Source organism: Sebastes fasciatus, chromosome 4, assembly GCF_043250625.1.
Source record: "Sebastes fasciatus isolate fSebFas1 chromosome 4, fSebFas1.pri, whole genome shotgun sequence".
NCBI lineage: Eukaryota > Metazoa > Chordata > Actinopteri > Perciformes > Sebastidae > Sebastes > Sebastes fasciatus.
Window position 1 is genome coordinate 14261483 of NC_133798.1, and position 17529 is coordinate 14279011.

At 37.3% G+C, this 17529-nt stretch overlaps 1 protein-coding gene across 1 annotated transcript; it reads left to right on the forward strand.

Annotated features, from left to right (window-relative positions):
* The first annotated feature begins 1132 nt into the window (after nt 1-1132).
* On the forward strand, nt 1133-15677 carry LOC141765895 (putative E3 ubiquitin-protein ligase HERC3). The gene is made up of 23 exons (XM_074632172.1): nt 1133-1417; nt 1526-1643; nt 1993-2069; nt 3338-3559; nt 4009-4100; nt 5044-5174; nt 5349-5473; nt 5568-5644; nt 5729-5847; nt 6175-6234; nt 7472-7577; nt 7758-7956; nt 8493-8641; nt 8770-8886; nt 10033-10131; nt 10867-11040; nt 11174-11314; nt 11935-12101; nt 12230-12296; nt 12418-12488; nt 13553-13736; nt 13882-13990; nt 15079-15677. Exons 1-23 carry the CDS (start codon nt 1198-1200, stop codon nt 15291-15293), a joined length of 3039 nt encoding a protein of 1012 aa, XP_074488273.1. The 5' UTR covers nt 1133-1197; the 3' UTR covers nt 15294-15677.
* The last annotated feature ends 1852 nt before the right edge of the window (nt 15678-17529 follow it).

Consider the following 17529-nt stretch of genomic DNA (forward strand, 5'->3'; position numbering starts at 1 on the left):
TTATTTATCGAGTCATTGATTGATTGATTGATTGATATACTGTAGCCTTCAGTACAGTGTGTTGAATATTCAGTCTACTGACAGCAATAGGTCTTTCACTGTTTAATGTTTCAGCTTCTCCCTCAGGACGAACTACAAGTGGAATAAGATGGGAAATATCTATCAAAATGGACCAGCAAATGTCAAACTCTTGACAAAATTACTGTTAAGCACATTTGTATTAGTGATTGAGTAGCCTACTCTGAGTTCCTACCTGACAGAAGCTCATTGCTACACCTGTGTATTTTGATTATTGACAGAAAGAGTAACCCCTGTTCAAAGGGGACATATCATGCTCATTTTCAGGTTCATACTGGTGTTATGGGTTACTACTAGAACATGTTTACATGCTTTAATGTTCAAAAAACACATTATTTTTCTCATACTGTTTAAATGTACCTGTGTGCACCCTCTGTCTAAAACGCCATTTTAGCACCTGTCTCTTTAAGAAATGCATTAAGAAATGTAAAAAATAAATTGTTTGGTGAAATAAGAAAGGGGTGAAATGCAAAAAAAAAATGTGCTGAAATAAATGAATAAATAAATGCATAAATATCTAAATAAATACAAACATTTAAAAATAGATACAAAATAAATAAATTAATAAAGAATAAATGCAAAAATAAATAAATAAATACATTTAAAGGCAAATATAAATAAATACAAAAAGGGAAAATTAAACAGAAAAATAAATAGATACATAAAGAAGCAAATTGAAACTGAAATATAAATGTATGTCACATTCTATAAATTGATTAATGGCTACATTTATTTTTAATATTATTTTTGCTACATTAAATGAGATATTTATTTATTTATCGAGTAATTTATTGATTGATTGATTGATTGTTGGTTGGTTTGATCGTTTGATTGATTGATTTTTTTTTTATTGATAATAACCGTCTAAATATTCCGATTTTAATGAAAAAACACCCACTCAAGCAGCCATTCACAGTTTCACTTGCAGCATGACACTGAGCGTTTCGTTTCATGCTCTTCATTCCTGTGTTTATTAGGTGTCGTTTTCCTTCTCTCTCAGCTGAGTCTGAGTCCTCTTTAAGTTTTGTTTTTAAGTTTCGTTTTTAAGTTTCGTTTCTAAGTTTCGTTTGTGAGTGGTACATATCAGCTGTAGTCGGTCTGCAGAGGCACAGAGACATCATGTTTTCATGGGGAGAGGACAGCCAGAGAGGCTTCTGGTTAAAGGACGACAGCAGACCCTCAACAGGTGATGATGGAGTTCATCATTTAAACCTCAGTTATCACATCACGGATCTGTCAGCAGCTCACAACGTGCTCGCCTTCGTCAAAACTAATGGAAACGCGTTCATCATCCACACTAATGAGAGCAAAGATGGGACAAGAGTCAAAGGAAAACAGAGTGAGCATCAGTCATATGTTGTGTTTCTACCTGTGTTTAATGATGACAGACTGACAGTAGAAGCAGCTGCTGCATCACATTGTTTGACTCCTGCTGTGTTTCTTTCAGAGTTTGTGAAGTGTAAAGAGAAGATAGAGGCTGTGAGTTGTAGTGATGATGTGGTCACACTGCTGTCTGACAGAGGAAAAGTCCTCTGTGTGGACACAACTCACAGTAACATTCCAAGGTAAGGAGACACTAAGCTGTTTATCAATGTCCTGAATGTGCAACACAATGTGTAAAATGGTGCATATTTTTCTTACAAAATCTTCATTTGGATTCATGTTAGTCAGCTCTGATATATATTTGCTTCTATTGTTACCATATACCAAGTACTTCCTTTATTATTATACTGTATATTATTATTGCTTACTGTTTTCTTAATGGAGCTCCCCAGCAAAAAGTATTTCACACTATTGTACTTGTATAACCGGTGTGACAATAAACACCTTGATCATTGAATCATCTCTGAATCTTCTTGAATCTTGATAACTGAGTGTTTGAGCTCTGTTCTTTTGTGTTTCCGGTGCTCTCAGGCCTCTGGAAGCTTTGTGTAACATACCGGTATCTCAGGTTGCTTGTGGGAGCCAGCATTCAGTTGCCCTGACCAAAGGTACAGTAAAGTGTAAACTGCTACTAATGTACAAGTTGAATAATATGGAGGACGGAACCTGCTAAAATAAAAAAAATATATATCAATCAATAAATAAAAGACTCAATAAATAAATAAATATGTCATTAATGTAGCAAAAATAATATAAAAAATAATTGTAGCCATTAATTGATTGATAGAATGTGACATAAACTGATAATTCTGTTTTAATTTGCTAATTTGTTTATTTATATTCGTATTAATTCACCTTATTTATTTACTTTTATGTTTTTATTTCCCTTTTATTTATTTTTGTATTTATTTGATTAATTTTTTAATCTATTTATTAATTCAATATTTCTTTCATTTATTTATTTTTTATTTATTTTTAAATGTACATATTTATTTATTTATGCACGATTTTCCCATTGCATTTCATTGCTTATCTATTCCCCAAAACTTATTTATTCTTTTCTTTATAAATGTCTTTACACATTTCTTTTTACATTTCTTAATGCATTTCTGCCTCATTATGCAAATGAGGAATTGAATTATGAATTATGAAATACATCAATAAATAAAAGTGAAAATTAAACAGAAGAGTAAATAAATAAGGTAATTAATCCCAAAGATGAAATAATAAAGAAGCAAATTAAAACAGAAATATCAGTTTATGTCACATTCTATCAATTAATTAATGGCTACATTTAATTTTAATATTATTTTTGCTACATTAAATTACATATTTATTTATTTATCGAGCACTAGTATCCGGCCATGCCGATAGGGTAGTTTTGGTTTTATGTGCCATGGTTTGGAAATATTTATGTCTGATCTTTCTGTCTCCATCCCAAAACAATGGGATGGATACAATTCTATGTGTTGCTCAGAGAATAAAACAATTACAAAGATGTGTGAGGATTATCCAGAGTTAAAGCTGCAGTCGGTAACTTTGAGCAAATATGATAAAAAGTTATTTTTATAAAACTGTCACTATATCCTGACAGTAGTGCATGAGACGGATTTATTAGGATCCTCATTACCACCACAGGAGTAGCTCATTGGCCCTTTACAGTCATATGTGTCCACATACTACCAACATTCAGTGCATAGGATTGAGTGAGTCAATATATTGTCATATGTGAAAATATATAGATATTGTAAATCCTTAAGTTTTGTGTTGAGGAAAATACACTATACACCAGTAGTGTCAGGTAAGTATTTGAGAAGTAGATTACAGTGCTGTAGACTGCAGTATGAAGCTCACAGTCCTGGTGATTTGTCCACAGATGGTCAGGTGTATACGTGGGGCCAGGACTCCAGGGGTCAGCTGGGTCTGGGGAAGAGGAAGCCCGGTGCCAATTCACCCCAACACCTCCGATCTCTGTCAGGGATCCCCCTGGTCCAGATCGCTGCAGGGGGAGAGCAGAGCTTCGCCGTCTCTGTCTCTGGAGGTGTGTTCGGCTGGGGCAGAAACCACTGTGGACAGCTCGGCCTGGGAGACAAAACAGGTAATGTAGCAACCAAGATATTTCTATTTTGCTTCACTTTAATTTGTATCTTTAATCTTTTAACATACCTTTAAAGGGGACATACAGTATCATGAAAAAGTCACGTTTTCAGTGTTTGTTCACATACATTTGAGTATCTAGAGTGACTTCCAACCCACAAACTGTGAAATAAGACAACACAGTCAGTTTTTTGGGGGCTAGATCAGAAAACATGTGATCCAACAAGCCATTCAGATTTGGCTCCCCTTCCTATGTCACATGCAGGCTCATTAGAACAGTGGTTTTCAAAGTAGGCTCCTGGAAATAAAGTAATAAAGTATGAACCTGGAATGGGGCACGACGTTTCCTTTAATGATGAATTTTACAAGTAATAACAATACCGTAGTAGCACTTAAAACTTAAACTATTTCCATGACATGAAAACTTGAATGTTAATTTCTTTTCTATAGACAGACATACACCAACTCCTGTTCATTACCTGAACATGAAGAAAACTACTCACATTTCCTGTGGGAAGGACCACACTGCCATTTTGACAAAGGTTAGATTCCTGATTTGTACTCTTTCCCCATTTGTTCCTTAGTGACTTCCCATCATTTTGTGTACCATATTGTAAGTGTTACTAGATGTTGTAACCACTAACCTCACACATTTTATTGCTGGAAACAGAGTGCTTTCTTTCACCTAAACAGCACTACAAGCGACACCTTTCATGTACTAGTAGTCTTTGACTCCATGGGTAATATAAAAATTAGGGCCGTCAGTCAATTAAAATATTTGATTGCGATTAATTGCATGATTGTCTATAGTTAATCGGGATTACTCGCAAATTAATCACACATTTTTTATCTGTTCACAATGTACCTTAAAGGGAGATTTGTCAAGTATTTAATTCTCTTATCAACATGGGAGTGGGCAAATATGTTTTCTTTATGTAAATGTATGTATATATTTATTATTGGAAATCAATTTCCAACACAAAACAATATCAAATATTGTCCAGAAACCCTCACAGGTACTGCATTTAGCATAGAAAATATGCTCAAATCATAACATGGCAAACTGCAGCCCAACAGGCAACAACAGCTGTCAGTGTGTCAGTGTGCTGACTTCACTATGACTTGCCCCAAACTGCATGTGATTATCATAAAGTGGGCATGTCTGTAAAGGGGAGACTCGTGGGGACCCATAGAACCCATTTTCATTCACATATCTTGAGGTCAGAGGTCAAACGAATTTGCGTTAACACATAATTAACGCGTTAACTTTGACAGCCCTAATAAAAATATGTATTAGTACAGTTTCAATTGAGAAGATTAAATTTACAGTGAGTTTTATAGCCAAAATAAAAAAATAATATTATGTTTATTAATTGATGCTTTTTCTGAGAAAAAAAAACATACTAACTTCTTAAATTCCAACAGACTTGTTAATAAGTAACAGTAAACAATGAGTGGGACTTAATAGTTTGGTTTCTTCCACAGAACGGTCCAGTGTTTACATTTGGCTCTGGTCAATATGGACAGCTTGGGCACAACTCCTTCAGCGATGAACTACGACCTCGGCTTGTTGCAGAGCTCTGGAGGGCAAAGGTCACCAAGATTGCATGTGGACGGTACAGTATATCACCTTTCATAATGCAATAATACAGAATTTTACTTTATCAAATGTTGCAAGAGGCCTGGAAGCTGCTCCAATGAAACTATATGAAAAAGTAGCCAATCAAAGTGTATTTACATCTCTGATGACATTAAATTGTTGTTTGTAATATATCTACCTCCCTATTCAGACATCACACATTAGTGTTGACAGACTCCAAGAGGGTCTACTCTTTTGGGTGCGGAGAGCAGGAGCAGCTGGGACATGGAGAGGAAAGTCATCCGTCGGTGCCGCTACCTGTCCAACTTCCACAGGGTAGCTATATTTTTAAAACAAGCAAATTTAATAATGTGACTGCAGTGAATGGCTTCATGAAGGAGATTACACTTTTATTCTGTTATTATTCCAGACACCCCTGATGATCCTAAAGTTAGAAACATCTTCGCAGGAGGAAATTGTTCGTTTGCAACGTGCACTTCTAATGAGGTACCAACACAAATACATACAGTACAGACCATGATGGCGGGGGGTATAATGATGTGAACATCAACTCAGCTTGTTTATTCACAGGGCGTTCAAGAGGAGTCAAACATTGCCAGTGTCAACAATGTCACACCACATTGTCTTGATGAAATGATTGACAAATGGACCTCTGAATGTGATTCAAAGTCATGGAAAAAGATAAAACAGTAAGTATATATTAGCAGTTTTCTATAGACCCTTTTCGTGTCAGCGTCATGATTACGTCACAGTGTTAGCTGGAGGCAAAACAAAGGAAAGACTGGAGGCAAACACTAGCAGTGGGAACGTGTTCAGGGAATTTTTCTGCCTCCACTTAACGCTCCGCCCACAAAATACGTCATCATGTTTACTAACAGAAAAGGGGTCTATATGTAATTACTTTGTTGAATAGTCTGATGTTTTATGACTGTCATGACTGAAATTATTAATTTGGATCCAAAGCTTTTAACAATGTTTTCTTAGTGCAATGGACTAAAAATGTTAAATCTTCCCAGGGAAATTCACAGGATGTTTTCCTCCGCATCCTGTATGAATACAAGCTTCCTTGAGAAAAGGTAAACACAGTATCTTTGTGCATGATCATCACCTCTTTTAATCTGATGAATTATAACATTTACTTCTTAACCGTGCTAGCGACATGGCTCTAGCACGGTCTGTCGGTTAAGCTGTGTTCACATTACGAGCAACACAGCAACAATCTACAAGTAATTTTCAGTGGAAGCTGGTGATATGAAGCTACAACCTGACCCCCAACACTTGTCGCTGTGTGACGGGCGTGACACACTACAAATAAAGTTGAGCTTTTTCCAGTGCTCCAATGACACAGTTAGGCATCAACCAATCATATGTTTTTGTTTCACCCTGTTCCGTTCCATCCAAAACAATGACGTTAGCCAGTTCCCAATGCTATTTAACGACATTACTACGCTTGAGAAGAACACAAGAACACTTGAACGGCGACTCATGGACAATGTAGCTGGCCACGCTGGCCATTTTGTTGCTTTTGTCGCCCGTAGTGTGAACGTAGCAGACCACTTTGGTAACCTGAGGCGCCAGATGGTTTGTTACACAGAACCATCTGAGATATGGAGGCCAGAACCTGCCAAAATCAAAAATCAATGAATAAATAAATGAATGAGTATACGATTAAAAGTAGAAAAAGTAATATTAAAAATAAATGTCATTAATTAGTTGATAACATGTGACATAAATTGATATTTCTGTTTTTATTTACTTTTCATTTATATAACTTTGTATTAATTCAGTTATTTATTTACTCTTCTGTTTAATTTCCACTTTTATTTATTTATGTATTTATTTTTATGATTTTTTAAAAATGTATTCATTTATTTTTGCGTTTCCTTTTTTATTTATTTTATATTAATTTATAAATATATTTATTTATTCATGCGTTAAAGCATTTATTTATTTATGCATGCATGATTTTCCCCTTAGAATTTCACCCCCTATTTATTTCCCCAAACTTATTTGTTTTTATTTTTATTTGGCAGAGACATTCATGGTTCCCAGATGATACATTTCAATGACTTTGGGGATCCCCTGACCTCTTATTAGCACCATCATAGGCCAATACTTTTATTTATGACCAAATACCTGCAAAACTAATGACCTTCCCATCAGCCTCAGCTATACTTTGTGTGTAGTACTAATTAGCAAAACACTTACCGAAGAGGTTGATTATGATCAACATTATACCTGCTAAACATCAGCATGTTAGCATTGTCAAGCTGGTATGGATGTGAGCTTCGGCTTTTTTCTTTGTGTTTTTAGCAAAGATAAACATTTCCGGACTTCACCAAAGTACTCCGGCTTGAACTTGTCGCTTGCAAGACGTGCTTTCAAGAAACTGGTCAAGAATGACGATGTTTTCGCTGAGGTATGTTACTGAAATGTTTGTAATGTGTATGAAAAGTTTTGTCCTCTCAAAGTTATCTACTTTGAATATCCCGTATGTGTTACTGTTAAAAACAGCATTTTAAGATTTACTCTATAATTACTCTCAAAACTTGCTAACTTGTCCAGATATTTTCCCTTGCCGTCCTTTTCAAACTAACAGGTTGAGGCTGATGTCCTGCACATGCTTCCCTCTCTTGATAAGAAGCCAGTGGGAGTGGAAGGGTTGAGGATCTACCTGCTTCTCAATGAGCTCCTGCATGTGATCCAGAGACACAAGGGACAACAAACAAGCACAAAGCTCGCTGAGGCGGTCGCTGCTGCAGTACTAAACTTGTCTGCTGACAGCCTCCGGGTCATAGGTACTGTCACCACCACACATGTAACATCAGCAAAATATCTTCATTTTTATCTTATTGTTGTTTAATAATACATTAAAGTTATAATCCTGGATATTTTCATGAAATCAGACCCTATTTTTGATACTGTTTACTTTCTACAATAGTCATTCAATGTATTTACATTCAACAATTACCTCTCTACAGACCCGCCGCTGTACATTCTCCCGCTTACTACATGGCTACTTACTTAAGAAATCAATAATTTGACACAAAAACGGTCCACCAGAGTCCGACATCAGAGCTGCGCCCATAGCTATGGTCTGTTATACATAGCAACGGTCTGTTATAGAGAAATTACAGACCGCAGAACGCCGTGATTGACCAATCAGAAGCGAGTGTTATTAAACCACACTTGCTGTAACGTTGGTAACCACAGGGTGTCACCAAATCAACCAGGACTGAAACTTCAAGGATTATAACTTTACTAGTGTTAAGGTATGCCCTTGACATCCACTCAGTAAATGCTCACTGACATTAATATCTGTTGTCTTCTTCAGCGGACTGGTGGTCCTCACTGTCATCCTCCACCATGGTTAAACATGTGAAGGTGTGGAAGCGGGCCCTCTCAGTGACCCTGTCCTCTAAGCCTGTTCCTCGCAACTCTGGAGTCAGAAACCTGCTGCTAGTCCTCCAGTATATGTACAACGTTAGTATCAGTTATAGGCCGTAAATTCTACGAATGTCACCCGGCATATTCCTAAACTAGTAATCCTAATCACTCTTCTTACTACAAAATAAAGCTTTTTACCTAATCAATGTAACTCTTGTTTAAAGGCCAACAGCAGGACTGAAGAACCTCGAAGGATGCCAGAAAGCGATTTCTGTTTGTTGATTGACAAAGACTTTCTTCATGAGGATCTGCAGCTTTGGCGTTTACAGTCACAACGCAAGGTAAAAAAAAAAACACACAGTTAAATAGTTTGTGAGCTAAAGCCATGATCACTGTCCCTCCTTCTGTCTCTCTTTGTTTCTGTCACTTTTCAGACACTGCCCATTCATTTGAAGGGGCTCAATGCAAGAATCAGAAATTGCTCGTAAACAGTGACACCTGTGGCCGTTAGGTCAACGACAGTCAGCGTCCTGTTGCTCGCGCTTGTGCTCGCACTACGTAGACGCGAGCGAGCATCGGTCAAAACAGTGAGGCGATACACACGAGACTGAACGTGATTGACAAGCATCATGTTGATTAACGTTAGCAACATTAGCCAACTAAAACCAATGTCTCTATATGTTTCACATGCTTGGCAGTAATGTTAGTTTACCAAACGAAGGTCCCTTCATGAATCGAAGGCCCGTCCGATGTTGATCCTAGTGTTAACTTTTCCTGCTTCAGCCTCCCGACCGTGGTCAGAAGGCACAGGTGAGACACCGTAGTTTTGGTCTCCTGGGTTGGTGACGATAGCGTTACTCGCTCTGGAGTTAACCCCATACCCTTCACTCAGCAGCAGGAAACAAGACACATTTTTGCACAAACTGCAACTTCCACTGTACATTCACTTGATATTCTCGAGGCTAAACTAACTCTCTTCTGCTCCGCTTCTCGCTCCTTTTCTCATACACTCAGCGCCGTTCTCTCTCTCTCTTGCTTCACCATTCACTTCCCACATGCACACACACTCTTCGCACTGGTTCTGCTTTTCTCCCACAACACTAGTTTTCCCCCCAACGTCGGTCACATTCCTGTTTTGCAAGACGGGCTTCACTAGATATAACTGATGATGTTTTTTTTGTGCTTCCGTGGAGTTTGTGTTGGAGTCTGAGTTGTGGTGGGAGCTGGTTGTTTGTTGGCATTAAGGCACTTGCGAGCGCGCATGACGTCACGATAGAGGAAAATAGAGGGTCGCGAAAGGTCTCATTTTTCATGTTAGGTTACAACCTGTTTACACATTGCCAATAAAAAACGATTTATACATGTAAAAAGTAACATACAGTCTCTTTCAAAGAAACATTTAAAAAACACATTTAAAAATGTATTTTAATTTTCAGTGTTTATCATATACATGTATTTTTAAACGTAGTTTTTTTTTTCTCTTTCAGAATAGGCATGCTGAGCCACTTATCCTTTGTAGCTTTCCAACTCTGATGGATCTGGAGTCAAAGCGTTTGGTTTTTTACCTGAATGCTGAATACACCAAGGTAGCTAAAGCCTTAAACGGTGCCCCATGAGAACTAGCCTTTACACACAATACTGTCAGGGTCAGGAAATGCTGTTTTTTCAGTGTGTGTCATGCAGTATGATAGAATGTTCTCCATGTGAGAAACAAACTGAAGTTTGCAACACATTCTCACTCCCAACTCCTCAAATACCGCTGCTTGGTCAGTGCCCCTCGGCATCGGAGACCGACGCATGGGGTACCCTTCTTGCGTTACTTTTGGACGGCCCAGGGACGCCGTGTCAATATACAGTACGCTCATTACATGCACAGAGTCCTTTCAAGATAAACTTCCGTTTTCACTGGAAGTTATGTTTAGGCAACACAACCACTTAGGTAGGGTTAGGAAACGGCTGTGGTTGACGTTACTTTTCGTTTTACACGGGACATTAACACCGGTCTCCTGGTTGAAAGTGTTTTGTTTGTTTGACCCATCCACCACCCCTACCGACTGCCCTGAATGGACTCTAACGCTATTAATACTACGTCACTTGCTAAACCGTCAAATAACGCTGTGGATGGGTTTACATTGGAGTTAGTTGGAAGCTCAGTTTGTCATATACTGTTGCTAAAGGGTGACTCCGTGCATCAGTTTCCGATGCCGATGGGCGGTGTTTGACGAGTTGGGATTGAGAACAGGTTGCAGTTAGATGTCTGTTACACAACACAAAAGTGCTATAATAAGCAATGAAAAATTAAACCTTGAACTGTATTCCAGGTGGAAGCCATTCAGCGCATTATGTTGCAAGAGTTTTGGTTATTTGGAGGATGCATTTTCCCGATGCCTCAGGACCTGCTCTTTGAACTGAACCTGAGGCGGACATCGGTTTTGGAAGACACCTTTGAAGAACTGGCTGCTGCTTCTCACAGCTTCTACAAGTTACCACTTGTGGTAAACATATAGTTTTGATCTGATCAAAGTCACACTAAAAAATCTTGCATTATTGTATAGTTACTCTTGAATGTATGTATGGTAAGCTACTGTACCAGGAGGAAAACTTTGTTTGTGCCCTTTTGTCTTCCAGGTTTACTTTGATGAAAACTTCATATTGGATCAGGTCTACAAAAAAGACTTCTTTTATGAAGTGTTTCATGAGATGGTGTCAGCTGAATCTGGGATGTTCATGTTCAACGACTCCAAAACACTGGCATGGTTCCCCTCCAAAGTAAGACTTGAGATCCTCATACAGGAAAATATTTTTTTTGAAAAATCACTGTATTTAATGGATTCCTTTATGATGGTAATATGTAATAATTAGGGCTGTTATCGATTCAAATAGTTAATCGCAATTAATCATATGATTATCCATAGCTAATTGTGATTATCGCAAATTAATTGCACATTTTTTAACTGTTCAAAATGTACCTTAAAGGGAGACTAGTCAAGTATTTAATACTCTTATCCACATGGGAGTGGACAAATATGCTTGCTTTATGCAAATGTATGTAAATATTTAATATTGGAAATCAATTAACAACACAAATCAATGACAAATATTGTCCAGAAACCATCACAGGTACTACAATTTACATAAAAAATATGCTCAAATCATAACATGGTCAACTCAAGCCCAACAGGCAACCACAGCTGTCAGTGTGTCAGTGTGCTGACTTGACTATGACTTGCCCCAAATTGCATGTGATTATTATAAAGTGGGCATGTCTGTAAAGGGGAGACTTGTGGGTACCCATAGAACCCATTTTCATTCACATATCTGGAGGTCAGAGGTCAAGGGACCCCTTTGAAAATTTTTCTGATATAAATTGTCTCTTCCATCAACACCAGGCCACACAGAAGAACCAGAAATACTTCCAGTTTGGGGTCCTGTGTGGATTGGCTTTGTACAACCAGTGCATCATACACTTACCCTTCCCACTGGCTCTGTTCAAGAAGCTGCTCGGTGTAAAGCCTTCACTGGGGGACATGACAGAATTCAGCCCATGTCTTGGAGAGTAAGAGGAAATTAATATATATCACACACATTTTAGGTTTTAGGTGCTGATTTCTGGTCAGAAAAAACTGTAAACATCATAAAGCCTCTTAAATATCCTAAATATTGTTCCTTTTACTGTGTTTCAAGGAGTCTGCTGAACATCCTGGAAGACTACGAAGATGATGTCATAGAAAACCTCTACATGGACTTTTTAGTATGTGTTTTACAAATCAAGTCCATAACACAGTATTTCATTTATCCTCTTTTTGATATCTATCATCGTTTCCCAAAGCAGTGATATCACTATCTTCTTCTTTCTTATAACTGATCAACAGATCAACTGGGATGGGACAGAGGTTGACCTTGATCCTGAAAATCCTGAGAAGCCAGTGACAGGCCAAAATAAGTAAGGACCATGAACGCATTTTTGTGACTTTCTTTTGTGTTTTGTTATTTGACAATAATCTAAAGAAAACATTAAAGCTGGGGTAGGCAGGTTGGAGAAAATATGATTAAAAAAAGTGATGCATGAGACAGGTAATCTGAAAAAAATCATGTGCCTCTGTGTCCTCCGGTGCTCCTAATCTGCAAGATTTCACAGACCGGAGGAAAACAACCAATTAGAGCCGAGATGGAGCCTGCCGTCTCTGAGCAGAAACAGAAACATTCAGAAACATCTTGTAGTGTACTGTTTAGCAGTAAAATGAGAAAGGTTGCAACGCGGCAGCCATGTTGAGATCAGTTGAGGAAATACCAAGCACCACCCACCAACCGGAGCAAACTTTCCCATTTTAAACATTACACTAAACACAACAAGATGTTTCTGAAAACATTTAAGGCATCACAGTAACAGAATATTGATTCATATTTGATCAGCGCTGCCTAGTTTGACCATTTGAGTGATGTTTGCGAGTGATTTACAGCTGCCTCCGTTGAATGAACAGCAAATAGGAACGCTCTCTCTCTGAAATGACCTGTGATTGGCCAAAGTCTCCTGTCACGGCCTAGATTTTTTAAGGCCTGAAAACAGAGCCATGAGGAGATGCAGAAGTTTTCTCTCAGAACACTTGAATTACAATATGCTGAAAGGTTATTATGGAATTCTTGCCCAATGATGCAAAGAAATATACTGCCTACTGAAGGTTTAAGCTGAAAAAAGTGATGTGACACCTAATATCCTCAAAGCAATCATTTAGGGCAACCAAACTGATACTATCAGTAGAGTTGCCTAGAGGTTACAAATGTGTATCATCTGCATAGAAATTGAAGATATATGATGTCTACCAAGGGGAGGCATGTAAAAGAGAAAAGAATGAGGCCCAGAATCAGTCCTTGAGGTACACCACCTGTAAGTTCTGTAGACGAGGAAATTAACCTACTACAGTTCCACAGGAAAATGCCTGCAGATTTCAATCACACACTCACTGTGCAGACCTTTTTGTTGACATGAAACTTGAATCTGCAAAATAGGAAGGAGTTTGTGGATGCCTATGTGGATCATGCCTTCAACACATCAGTGGAGGGTGTGTTTCAGGCGTTCAAGCGAGGCTTCTTCCAAGTGTGTGACCGGGATCTGGTGAAGCTGTTCCGACCAAAGGAGCTGCAGGAAGTGCTGGTGGGCCAAGACTTCCATGACTGGGAAAAGCTGAAACAGGTACAGTCCAGAACAAGAGCTCCTCACGGTCTAGTTTTCTCTGCAACTGATTTATGGCATCCTCATCCCTGCATCTTGCTTGATTTGAATATTACAAATGATCTATAACAGAAATAATAACAACAGTCTGTTTAACTGTAATTAGAACACAGTTTATGAGGGGGTGTACGATACCACACCACCACACCCCACCATACAGATGTTTTGGGAAGTTTTCGATGAACTAACTGAGGATCAGAAGAAGGCTTTCCTTTGTAAGTATTGTACATGATTTTGACACATACAAACAATTACAATTTATCATTTTGACTAGACTTGCTATATACATGCTGAATCAAGGGAAAGCAACTAATCATTGTGATCTAATTCTCACTATTTATCACCCAGAGCTATTTCAATCTAGATGGTTCATGAACATTTTTACATTTACTATTATGTACACTTGGTTTCTGGCCAGGCTTTTGTGGGAATAATGGCTCGCACAGAAGATGATGATTTCCCAGCAACTGTGACGATAACAATGTGTAAACGCAAATTCATTTAACGCCACTATTTTCTTTAACGCATTAACGCAATTGATCTTTCGGAGGTTGTAGCGGGCTCAGTTTTAAAGCTAGAGAGAAGATACTGGCATCATATGAAAACCTAAGGAATTCATTTATACCAACCATGTCATACTAGCTTGTCGAGAAGGAGGTTAAATAACGTTCCAAACTTAGACTCAATTTTGGCGAGGAAAAATGGCATGGCCATTTTCAAAGGGGTCCCTTGACCTCTGATCTCAAGATCTGTGAATGAAAATGGGTTCTATGGGTACCCTGGAGTCTTCCCTTTACAGACATGCCCACTTTATGATAATCTCATGCAGTTTGGGGCAAGTCATAGTCAAGTCAGCACACTGACACACTGACAGCTGTTGTTGCCTGTTGGACTTGAATTTGTCATGTTATGATTTGAGCATATTTGTTATGCTAATTGCAGTACCTGTGAGGGTTTCTAGACAATATTTGTCATTGTTTTGTGTTGTTAATTGATTTCCAATAATAAATGTGTATTAATTTGCATGAAGCAAGCATATTTGAGTATTGTATACTTGACAAAATCTCTCTTTAAGGTACATTTTGAACAGATAAAAATGTGTGATTAATTTGCGATTAATCGCGATTAACTATGGACAATCATGTGATTAAACGTGATTAAATATTTTAATCGATTGACAGCTCTAGTCTGAATCAACAGTCTGACCTTAAGGAAGGGCAGTGCAAAGCTTAACACTTAGGGTGTCACAATAATAAATGAAAAGGCAAGAAACTCACTGATTACCACTTTCTCCCTCCACTAGGGTTTGTGACTGGTTTTGAAAGGGTTCCTATTGGCATGGAAAACATCAAGATGAAAGTCAGAGTTCAACAAGTCGAGCACCTCTCCTACGACCAGCACTACCCTGAGACACAGACATGTTTCTCAATGCTGGAGCTGCCCTTATACTCAACCAAGGAGATCATGCAAACCAAGCTGACAGAGGCCCTGAGAAACAATAGAAAAAACTTCAAGTGATGGAACTGCGCCATGACTGAATCTGTACTGAACAGAGGACTCAACGTTGTAATAGAGCACTTTGTAAATGGCTGACCAAGGAGCAGCCTTTGGAGCTACCGCTACTGAACCTGTGTATTAGCAAACATGAAGGGTTTAAAAATCTTTATGACGATGATGATATGTGTTGGGGATGTATATCAAAAAATGCCAAACATTGATTTAGATAGTAAATTTGTACATGTGTGTATATATACTGTATATGTTGCAGGGAAAACTTCATTAAGTGATTTAATTATATTTCTTTTTAGAAGTGTTACAGTATGTAACAAAGACAGGTAATAAAGAGTGTGATAGAGTTTGTTATTTGGGGGAAATGTTCCATAACAAATAAATGTTTACAGCAAAGCATACGCCTCTATAATGTAGATACTGTGCATGTTTGTGAGAAGTGAGATTTTCCAAAAATTTTGGAAAATATTATATTATTCTATGGTTCTCCTACCTAACTAGAAGTGCACTCGGAGAGCGCAGACCTCCGTCAAGGCAGGTTTCATGTACGTCAAGTCATCAGTTACACTGCGCATGTCTTAAAGCCTTTGGTGTTAACGCACAGGCTGAGCGGAGTTATTAAAAAAAATTCCCGAAGCCGGATCATGATCCGGATCGCCACCAAAATCTAATGGATTGTTCATTGTACCATACCCCACCCCTCAAAAAAAATTCCATGCAAATCCATCGCGGACGTTTGGAGTAATCCTCCAAACGGACAAACCAACCAACAAACCCACCAACAAACAAACCAACAAACCAACGCCGGTGAAAACATAACCTCCTTCCTTGGCGGAGGTAATAAAACTCAACAAAGATAAACCTTAAGACAGAGTAGAACAGATCACTGTGTGCACTGTGAAACTGGTTTAATTATATATAATAATATATTAAATATATATATTAAAAATATTTAAAAAAAAAAAAAATATATATATATATATATATATATATATAAATGCAGAAATAAATACATTTAAAAATGTAACATAAATAATACGATACATAAATAAATAAAAGGGAAAATAATATAAATAATGTAATTAATACAAAGATCAATAAAGACGCAAATTAAAACAGAAATATCAATTAATGTCAAATTTTTATCAATTAACTAATTAATTAATGGCTACATCAAAAGCTGCAGTCTGAGTCTGAACAGCGTAGCCACATGCGAGCGCGCATGGGACACCGACCCGGATTGATTTATACGTGTAAGAAGTTATAAACAGTCCCTTTAATTAAAATAAAAAATATTCAAAATATTTAAAAATATAAATAAATAAAATATAAATGCAAAAATAAATACATTTAAAAATTAATCATAAATAATATGATATATAAATAAATAAATAAAAGGGAAAATTACACAGAAGAGTAAATAAATAATGGAATTAAATACAAAGATAAATAAAGACACAAATTAAAACAGAAATATCAATTCATGTGAAATTTATTTATTAATTAATTCATTAATTAATGGCTACATCAAAGCCGAGTTTCACCTCGGGCACTAAAAGGTACACCGTTTGCAATCTGTACAAAAAAAACAACAAAAAAATGGGATTCCAATATCATCTAGACCAGGGGTCGGCAACCATTTTGATATCAAGTGCCATTTTTAATGTTTCTTGTTAATCAGTGTCCCATATAAACATTAAGGTTAACATTAACTTTAATTATAACACCACACCTGAGGCACCACAGGCCAGAGAGCAACTCCACTCACAGAGCACCTCTGCTTTCACAACAGCTTCTTCCCAGCTACAATAAGACTGGTGGTAAAGGACGTTAAAGAGGGACACAAATACCCCACACCTCACCTCCATACCATTATTGACACACAGTCCACCTGAACTGAATGGACTGAAATGCTGTGCAATATGCTGCCTGTGTTATTGTCTGAAATATATTAATTATTTCTATTTTAAAATATTTAAATTATATATATATATAGTTAAAATATATACATTCTTTTAACATGGTCATGGAGTATATATACTGTATATTTGTATTCTGGGGGTATCGTTCATATGCAGAGGGTAGTTTATTTATTTATTGACTACACTGAGGGCGTTTTATATTTTAATAATTTATTTATTTATTGTGTTGAGTTTAATGTGCTACTTATTTTTTAAAGTAATTACCTTGTGCCTTTTCTACCTTTTTCTTTTCTTTTCTTAAAGCTGACTCGGTGTAAACTGCT